This window comes from Zingiber officinale, chromosome 10A (assembly GCF_018446385.1).
Source record: "Zingiber officinale cultivar Zhangliang chromosome 10A, Zo_v1.1, whole genome shotgun sequence".
NCBI lineage: Eukaryota > Viridiplantae > Streptophyta > Magnoliopsida > Zingiberales > Zingiberaceae > Zingiber > Zingiber officinale.
Genome location: NC_056004.1, coordinates 2259856 through 2270007, shown reverse-complemented (window position 1 = coordinate 2270007; position 10152 = coordinate 2259856). Strand labels below are relative to the sequence as shown.

General features: G+C 41.3%; 2 protein-coding genes across 3 annotated transcripts; both read left to right on the top strand.

Moving 5' to 3' along the window:
• Positions 1-282: 282 nt before the first annotated feature.
• On the top strand, positions 283-4119 carry LOC122026887 (phosphatidylglycerophosphate phosphatase 1, chloroplastic/mitochondrial). 2 transcript variants are annotated; one of them, XM_042585612.1, is made up of 6 exons: positions 283-804; positions 884-964; positions 1551-1634; positions 1750-1823; positions 1901-2008; positions 3876-4119. In XM_042585612.1, the coding sequence occupies exons 1-6, from the start codon at positions 321-323 to the stop codon at positions 3987-3989; spliced, it is 945 nt and encodes a 314-aa protein (XP_042441546.1). In that variant the 5' UTR covers positions 283-320; the 3' UTR covers positions 3990-4119. The 2 variants fall into 2 exon arrangements, with proteins under 2 accessions (XP_042441546.1, XP_042441547.1); XM_042585613.1 differs by lacking the exon at positions 1551-1634 and having other exon boundaries at positions 284-804.
• Positions 4120-4899: 780 nt separating this feature from the next.
• On the top strand, positions 4900-5814 carry LOC122026888 (ethylene-responsive transcription factor 8-like). Its single transcript, XM_042585615.1, has one exon. It carries the CDS (start codon positions 4980-4982, stop codon positions 5640-5642), a length of 663 nt encoding a protein of 220 aa, XP_042441549.1. The 5' UTR covers positions 4900-4979; the 3' UTR covers positions 5643-5814.
• Positions 5815-10152: the final 4338 nt, after the last annotated feature.

Here is a 10152-nt window from a genome sequence, read left to right as displayed (position 1 = left end):
ATTTTATTCTATTATTTCTTCATAAACTCATTTGGTACTATTTAACTAGAATTTATTATATTAATTGATTCGTCAATCATCAATTGATCAAGTAAAAATTAAAGCGTTCTTAATTTAATAAAAAATATATTAAATTCTATTTAATTTATGAAAAATTATCTCTCGCTTACAAATTTTATTTTGAAAATATATATATATATATATATATATATATATATATATATATAAATTGGTATGCATGCAGAAGGCAGTCCATGAATTACGCCAATTTATTTATATATTTTTTAAAAAGGGAAAAAAAAGAGCTATCGCTGGAGTCGATGTCGCCGATGGCCCTCCCCTTCACCCAAACTCAACCCTTGTCGTCGCATCTTCATTTCCCAAACCCAATCACCCGCGTCGTCTCCTCTTCTATCGACCTCCCTCCGCCGCCACCCTCGCCCCCGCCCCCGTCAACAGGAAGACGAGAGAAGAGAAGAGATCGAATCGAGATGGGCGTTAGCAGCAGTACTAGTTCGTGGCGGCGCGCTCTGGGGCAACGATTCAACCGGGAGGGGGCGGCGTCGTTCCTGGGCGTCGCGGTGACGGAACCCCACCTCGCTCTCTCTCACCTCTCCGTCCCCGACATCCGTTGGGTCGACTGGCCCGCCATTCGCCGCCTCGGTTTCCGCGGCGTCGTCTTCGACAAGGACAACACCCTCACCACCCCGTACTCCCTCGCCCTCTGGCCTCCGCTTTCTCCCTCCCTCCGACTCTGCCAAGCTTCCTTCCCCGGATCCGTCGCCGTCTTCAGCAACTCCGCCGGTGCGTCTCTATCCCATTGTGTGTTCGCCTTTATCTTAGTTTATTTTGCCGCAGTTTGTGGATTCGTAGTCTCGTGCAGGTCTAAAACAGTATGATCCTGATGGAGCGGAGGCGAAAGCTCTGGAGGAGGCTATCGAGGGGATTCGGGTCGTAAAGCATGGCAAGTACTTTATGCGTTTTATGCGTATTACGCCTCCTCTTCGATTGACGAAGGCCAGTTTATTCTTCTTTAATTTGACATATAAATTAAGTCCCTGTATGTTGCTCTGTTGTTAAATTCAATTGTGTTTGTTTTAGTTTCAAATTATTATTTTTTAATTTAGCTGAGTTTGTTGACTTGGTTCTGAAGTGATGAAATTCATCTGTTTGATGAAATGCACCAAGTATATGCACACGACATTTGGATTTAGGAGCTGATCGCATTTGTGAGCCTATGAGAAATAAAAGTTTTGATCATTGTTATGGGATGCTTGAAATTAATTTGATAAATTGTGTTGCTAGCCATTAAATTCGTTAATTTCTCAACCCTCCCATTAAGTCAGCAAATATTTTCTCAATGAGCTGGAGTTTATGCTTTCTGGAGGAGTTCAGTTCTTGGTTGTATTTCACCCTTATTTTAGCAAATATTTGATACTACAACTTTATGGATTGTTTAGTGAGAGTTGAAAGGTATGATTTCCTAATTGAAGTGCTGATTCTATTGAAAAAAAAGAGTATCTGTTATACCTGCATTGTTTCTGGTTCAGGGCATTTTTTCCCAGTCTTCTTTTTGTTGAATCAACTTTTGCATCTGGTGAACCAGCATGGCATACATATAAAGCTTTTATATGGTAAAACATTCACTGCATATCAATTTGATCCCAATGACTATTTATTCTGATTCTGTTTTATAATCTAAGATGCCTAGTTCTACACTGGAATCCTTAGTCTAGTTTTTTATTCTAGAGGTAAAGAAGCCATCTGGAACAGCTGAAGATATAGAAAGGTACTTTGGTTGTCCAGCCTCACTTCTTGTCATGGTGGGCATCCTTGTGACTTATAACATCACTTCTTTCATCTGTTATATATTATGATTGTCATATTCTTCGTTTACCAGGTGGGAGATCGAGTTTTCACTGATGTGGTATATGGGAACAAGCATGGCTTTCTAACCATTTTAACTGACCCATTTAACCTTTCGGGAGAGCCTTTTATTGTTAAGCAGGTATTGCTCCACAGAAGTTTTCTTTTTGTTAGTATTAGGCTTAAAGGAAAAGTTTATGACTAGGATATATTGTTCAAACATTTCTCACAAACTCACATGTAGCTTTAAATTTCAATTCTTTGCCATTTTAAGTTTGAGATGCGTAAGTCTTACGATAACTACTATAACAAGTACTTAGAGATAGATTTGTAATTGAGTTATTTTTAACACTGTATCATCAGTTTAGATCTATCTTAACAGGTTTGCGTACAATTTTCCTTATATCCCTTTTATTTGCACCCTTATATATTACTTGTATGAATATACACTATGTAGATCTTCTTTGAACTTGCCGGTTGTCACTGAGGATCACATTTAGCTAGTAATAGTTGATAAGCATTTGTTTTTTCTCGTAGTACTCTCACATCCATTTCAACATTGACTTCTCTTCTATATTGTTCTTTTAAGTTTTAACTTCTTAAGCTCTAAACTCAAAGATCGTAAAGTTAAGTCATGCCTCTCTTTTAAAACTTTCTTTTCAACCTAAGAGGTCTTCTTGTTGAATAATATATTTAAGACATTTTTCCTGACCTCACAGCTTATCTATTAGTTTTTTTTCCCTTTTAATACTACTAATCTAAATTTCACGAATTCAATTTTGGTTTCTACTTAGTTCCTTTGCCAAATCTTATCACCAACCATATGATTAATTTCTGTATTATCTACGAATAAGATACACAATGGAAGCTTATCTAGTGACCATCAAATATCAACATAAAAATACAAGGACTTAGGAGTCAACCCATGATGTACTGGCTGTAGAGGAATTCACTTATGATGGTTCTGTAAATTTTCAAGACGGATGAACTTGATGTATTCAGTTTGGTCTGTTATTAGTTCTCAAATTTTGATGATAAATTCTTGGATGAATCAAGGGTACGATTTTTGTGTGTTCAGGCTTAAGCATTTTATGCTATTAAGCTCCTTTTTTTTTCCTTCTGCAAGAACACTGGTCCAGAAGCAAATTTTAGAGGAAACTGCTGGTTCATATTCCAATATTTGCTTATAACTACAGTTGTGATTCTTAAATCCAACGTGTCTTGAAACTTCCAAATTTCTCAGAAATATAATATTGATTTTTTTTTTGTTTGAAATCTGTGAGTTTGATTATTATCAAAATATCATGGTTAGTCATATATGTGGTTTAAATGCTTAGGGGCCAACAGATTCACCAGATAATTAAGTTATTCCCATGGGAAATGCAATTAGTAGTAGCTACCTTCTGCATTAATTTTGACCTCAATAAGATAGAAAAACTTAAACATTATCGAGTATATGGAAGTATAGATTGATTTTTTTGTCTACCAATGAGCAACCTAACCTCTTGAGACACATGGGCTTTCAATTAATCAAATTTAATTTAGCATTAGAGTGAAGCAAGAAAACTGTCAGATTCCCATTGTGAGTTTATCTTCAGGCCATGGTTATCTCAACTATTTAGGCCCTGGTACAAGATTTCATCTCTTCATTGAGCTTATGCTAATGCATCTAGTGTGTCTTCGAATATTGGACTTTCATAACCTCTGAATGACTTCTACCAAAAACAAATTAACTCTCTATATGTTTAAAATATCATTAGGTGTGCATATACTTATTTGCTAAGCATCAACATGGATTATTTTGGGACATGTGATTTTACAAACTATTCTTTTCTGAAATAGAAGTTTGGAAATCTGTCAAGGTGATCCATTGCAAGTGGGATATCTTTTGAAACTATATTCTTTGCTCTGGAATTGCTTAAGTTTAGTTCTTTCAGTTTCAGCCCATATTCCATGTATGATTTTACTAATTTGAAGGTGGGTATTTCATCAACTTGCAAATGTTTCAGGTCAGGAAATTGGAGCGTCTTCTCGTGAATTACTGGCGTAAGAAAGGTCACCAACCCCCAAAACACGATCTTCTTGCGGGAGCTCAACGATGTATAAAAGTTTCACCTTTGTAACATCCTTCTTATTTTACAAGCATATCAATTATTTATTAGCATCATTATACAGAATCTAGTCAGTATTTGTTCAGCACAATATTTTTTATAAAAAAACACGGAAAAGAATTGAATGGGGTGATTTACTGTAGCTTAATTTTTATTAATTGATATCAATTATCTAGTATATGCGGACTAATTTTGAGGATAATCCATTTATTCACTAGACATAAATTGGACAGTTAGTGTATTTCAAATGACATCATAAATAATTTAGTTTGAAAATGATAATCAATACTAAAATATTTCATGAAAATAGGGAAAATAATTGGAATTATACCATTAATTATCAAAAATAAATTTCAACAATTCATGATCGAACACTGGAAAAAGTTATTTGTTGAAGCTGATTACCTTTCAGAAATGTTTAACACAGGAGGTCCGAATCTGCACCTGTCATGACCAGTTCCCACCCGCCGTATACTGTTCCGTGTCGATAGCTTGTTGGCTATTTCGTCGGGCGGCGAATAGATCCAGGCCACCGGCTAGCTCCGCCACGCGTCGCTCTCTCTATTGGCGTCCCCCCCCTTCTGTCTGCTCGTCAACGTTAACGGCACCACGCCGTTATGTACCTTGAGCTGGCGACGCTGCGCAGCGTGTCCCGACGGCCGCGGGTCACGCATTCAGCGTGGTAATTAAAACAGCGTATTGGCTCTGTTCGGTCCTCGAAACAGTATTACCCATGAGTTTTAGTGGGCCAGCTTTGCACCGTTACAGTGACGGCCGATGGGTACGAAATTGGGTTCGTCATGTGTGGGCACCGACGAAGAACACGGCCAGCCTCCGTTGCTTGTGCGTAATCATTTTTTCTCCTTTAAATCCATGCCGTCCATCTCTTTACTTAATCTTATTTATAGAAGAAGTTCATCAGGCAACGCAGGAACAGCAGCAGCTTAGTGAGGCTTTCTTTTCGGAGTGAGGGTAACAAGGCGACAAGTTGAGAAGATTTTCATGGAGGCAAACGGGAAGCTCGAATCCGCCGCCGTAGGCGGCGGAGAAGGCGGCGAGGTGCATTTCCGCGGAGTGAGGAAGCGGCCTTGGGGACGCTACGCGGCGGAGATACGCGACCCCATCAAGAAGAGCCGCGTGTGGCTCGGGACATTCGACACGGCCGAGGAGGCGGCGAAGGCCTACGACGCCGCCGCGCGCGAGTTCCGCGGGCCTAGAGCGAAGACTAACTTTTCCGGCTCTGCCGCCTGCGGAAGCCAGAGCAGCCCCGTCGTCCAGTGCTCCGGCCACGAGGCTGCACCGCGACTTCCCCCCTCCCAGCTCGATGCCAACCTCGTCCACACCGGCGGAGGCGCTCGCGGATCCGGCGCCGTTCCGTTTCCTTTGAAACCGTTACCGCTCTTCTACTTCAACCAAATCGCCAGATCCGCAAATATACCGGCGTCCGCAGCGACGGCGACTAAACGCCATCTGCCGACTCTACCCCTGCCGATGGTCGTCGCCTGCTTCCAGCCGCCGCGCGACGTGGCCGCCCAGAGCGACTCGGATTCCTCCTCCGTCGTAAATCCGCAATCTGACCGTTGGTCTCCGGCGCAACCGCCACTTTCCAAGACGCCACGTCTCGATCTGGATCTCAACCTCCCACCCCCAGCGACGGCAGCCTGATCTTAGCAGCAGCCACTTTCTTTTCCTTTGCCAAATTTCCTTTTTTTAAAAAAAAATAAAAAGACAAAAAAAAAAAACCCCGTCGGCGATATGATATTTAGTTGCTCTTGCCATTGTCAAATATGAATTAACAATACGGCGGCTAAGTTAGCCGGCAGATGTTTTGTCTTCATCCTCATACATTTAATTCACATATCGCATTCCTGCCACTGACTTTATGACGTCGTCACTCGTGCGTCTTTACGACGTCTACCTCGCGGACCGCGTACAGCGTACGAACGATGGTCCCTCCCTCTGCGACCGACGCGTGTGCCTCGCGCCGTCATAGTTAACGGCGGACGGTTGACGGTGGGGCTCGTGGCAGTCGCCTTCGCGTGCGAATCTAATGCTCGGGAGGATAGTTTCGCGCACGTGACTGTAAGGGAGTAAGGGACCGGCGCCGTGGCTGGTGGTCCCGGTGGACGCGGATGCACGCGGAGCAAGTTTGTCGGGATCCCTGTGCGACGGCTGAACATCATCCACGGAATTAGCCATCGGATGACGTGGCTATCCCTTCGGAAGAGGCCACATGGTGATCGAGTGCCGTGGGGGGGACGGTGGTGTGCCGCTGTCTCGGTGGGGCCCCTAAAGGTACGCTGCCGCAGCCGTTCGGAGGCCGGCTTTTGTTGGTACTCGGATCGCGAAGCCACGTATTGGCTGGCGGTACGCCGGCAAACCAGCCAGCGACCGTATAATTTGCCCACGTGGCGAGCGGTTGGGAACTAGGAAGGGTGCGGCAGACGTGGACGCATTTGAGATCACAGGTTGGCCCGAGGGCGAGGGGCCCACTCGGATTCCCGTATCCAATCGTGTCAGCCAATAGATTTGGGTCGCCGTTTATTTCGCGTAGATTTTACGTAAGAAATTGAATTGAAAAATACGATGCTGTCACACGAGGGCAGCAGCCATGGTGGTCAAAGTTGGGAAGCACAAGGCGTCGGTGTTGCTTTGTCCAATGAATTGAATTGAGGTCGGCCCCAAGTTCAGGATAATAAATTGATTAGTTGAAATCGTAATTAATGAAAATATGGATAGGAACAGGAGTTTCGATGTAAAGGGTAGAGAAAAAATAGCTACAAAAAAAAATCTTTAGATGAAAACAAAATACTTTAATAATTTAAGATTTAAAATTACAAGATATTTTCACGTAGCTGGACCTCATCGAGATTCAAAATTATATAATTTCTAAATTATTGATCCTTAATATTAATCATTTACAATATTATAATTTACCATTCACGGTTCGAGACGATTTAAAATTATTATTATTTTAAAAAATATATTAAAAATTTATTAAAAAACTTAATGGTAAGAATTATCTCATTTATCCGGTATATAAAAAGAGGTGTTATCCAGTATATCCCTTTCGTAGGCGACTCTCACTGAGTCCGGGCACCCGGAACCCTCTCGAGCGTTCTATGTCCAGCCAAGTTCCAAGTACTCGGATTCATTGAGAGTAGTCCAACAGTCACCCACTCTTACACTTTACATATATATATAGAGAAATGTAACATCCTTTTATATATAGAGAGAATATGTGAGAGGGAAATATTACCTTGTACATTTTTGGACGACCCTCACAGGTCCGGGTGCCCCGATTCACTTTTAAGAATCCAAACGTCTGGGCGGACATCAAAGCGCTCAGACCTATGAGGGTCGCCAGAGTGTGTAGACAATGAATGAATCAAATTAATGTCTACCCGAGTTGTAGCCCGGTGGCCAACAGGGTGAGAAAGAGATTTAGGATAGAAAAAAAACAAAGAAAAAACGTGAGGGAAAAGAGGAGATTAGCCTAGGGTGATAAAAGGAAAAGAGGATGCTAGCTCGGATGAAGATGTCAGTGTGTGTGTATATATATATATAAAGGATTTTTCCTCTATGGTTCAGATTCCCGCTTGAGTTATAGTTGTAAATACTTCAGGTAAGTTTTTATATGATCAAGTGAGTTAAGTTAGTGTTGGAACAATCTAGGTGCCCTAGGTTTTGATATTTGGGCAAAGGTTTAAGTTAGATTTATTATTGTATTTGATATGTACTGTAAGTGTGCAAGATACGTACAAGTACAACAAGGAAAGTCCAAGTGTGATCTTGGCAAAGGAGGAAAGTCCAAGGATGAGTCTTGGCGGTGTAAGTCCAAGCATATAGTCTTGGCAACGTAAGTCCAAGTGTAACTTGGTAATGGATGAAGCCCCGAAGGTGCAACCTCTTGGCAAAGGAAGACCCGACAACAATGACAAGACCGATGGAAGCTCCAGAAGGCAAAACGTAAAGGATGAGAAGACATTCGAGGGACGCAAGGCTGATGGAGGAAGACTAGAAGGCTAGATCTAGATTGGTTGGGCAAGGACGAGTGCTGAGTGAATGCACTCAGGGGTTAAATTCTATGATTAGGGTTTTACTGTAGCAGTCGATTGGTGTTTTCATCAGTCGACTGGTAGCTGGTCGTTGACTTGTAACGATCAAATTTCACCTAGGACCAGTCGACTGGTGGTTGTACCAGTCGACTGGTGGAGGGAAAAATAGTAGGTGTTTTCCTCCCGAGCCCATGGTTAACGAAATTAGTGGTTCTCCAAGTGCCCAAGTGATCTAGCGTGCTTGTACGAGGTTGTGGCATGGTTTCTCCGCCCACAAGGAGTTATGTGAGCTAGCCAGAAGTTCTCCGGAGAGTCATCTACTGATGGATCGGGATCGTCCACCTTACAGACAGTCGTGGAGTAGGAACTTTATCTCCGAACTACGTTAAATCAACGTGTTAGGTTTGCTTTCTATTATTAGTATTTGTTTTTGTATTCCGATGTGCGTACTAATCATTGTAGGAAGTGATATTTTGGGTGAGACGCTATTCACCCTCCTCTAGCGGACGTCAAGGTCCCAATAGTTAGGTCCTTTGGTATTTTGATCTTTGTGTCTAAGTGTGCAGGAATTTTGGAACACAAAAAGTCGAGCAGAAGAGACCACATACGAGAAGGATGAAACGGGAATCGAGTCGATAGATTTGTTGCATCCGAGGGACGAGAAATTGCGGAAGAATATGTCGGTGGAGCGAGAAAGATGCGCATGACGCTTCTGAGGGACGAGAAGTCAGAGCGGAAGACTGCTCGAGAAGAGAAGGCCAGAGTTGACTTTGGGTGAGCTTAACTCTGGATGGCCGAAAAATCACCCAAACAAATGAAGCGAAAGACCGAAAAAGTCAACTTGAGTTGACCTTGTCTGAGCGCCCAGACCATTTTGGTGTCGAACAAGTGCCTCGTCAAAGCCCATTGCTGAGGATCATGGCTGGGTCCATGTCAGCAGCACTCTGAATGCCCGGAGTTAGTTTAGGCGCTAGGACCAAGTTAAATCATTATCTTCGCACCTTTATATAGCCATTGCGAGCAAAAAAGGCGCACAACTGAGGCGCCCGGAGTGGGTCCAAGTGCCTGAAGTCGCCAACTCAACAAACGACTATTTTCAACCAGTGGACTATAAATAGAGTTCTGGTCTTTTTCATTGAAACACAACACTTGTATTCGAATCATTTCATTCTATTTTTATTGTTCTGAGCTATAAAATACTGTACACGGCTTCTCCGCCTCTCAGAGTTTGCCCGAAGAAGGAGTTCTGCTAGTGCACTTCATTTGTCTTGGATTTACTTGGTTTGCAATCAGGCGCATTTGACTCTTCAAGCAATTTAGTCCAAGACAAATGAATTTCATGCAATTCATAGGACCAACAATAGTATTCAAAATTAAATTTTTAGATGCTTATGGGGTACATTATATGTATTTAGGGTTTAAGATTTTAAAATTTAGGCGTTAGGTTATAATGGTTTAAGCTAATAAAATTTTCTCTCTAAAGTTCAGACTTCTCTTTTGAGTTATAATGTTTAAGATAAAAAAATTTTAGATGCTCATGAGATATAGTGTTCATCTTTAAGAAATATTCGATTTAAAAAAACAAAATTGAATCCAAGTGCTTGGATTTAAAAAATATTTTAGATATTCATAGTGTTTCATCCATAGCATAACAGTTAATATATATATCCTACTTATCTATATGGTGCTCACCTTGTGAGCGCCATGTCTATTATTTTTAGATTTAATACTATAATTCAAATCTTGACCCTAACGTCGTGATAGTAAGAGCATTTCTAAAAAAAGGGTAATTCCCTTTAATTCGAGTATTCGATTGCAGATTAATAGAAAGGTGGTATGTTTAAATCTCTGTCCATCATTTTGTAATCTATATTTCCCCCGAAGAACTTTGGTTCTTGCAACATTTGATATGCACTTTTGTTCTAAACTGTTATAATGACATATAGTTACTGAAATTCTGGTTTATGTTAGGTTTGATTTTATTTAAGCCACCTATCAAAATATGAAAACCATAGTGACTGTAGTTTGATAACTGCAATTAGAATTTTCAATATAAGATAGTGTATTTCCCTAGTAAGCAGATTCCTTCACTTCAAACTGAACCAAATATGTAATAA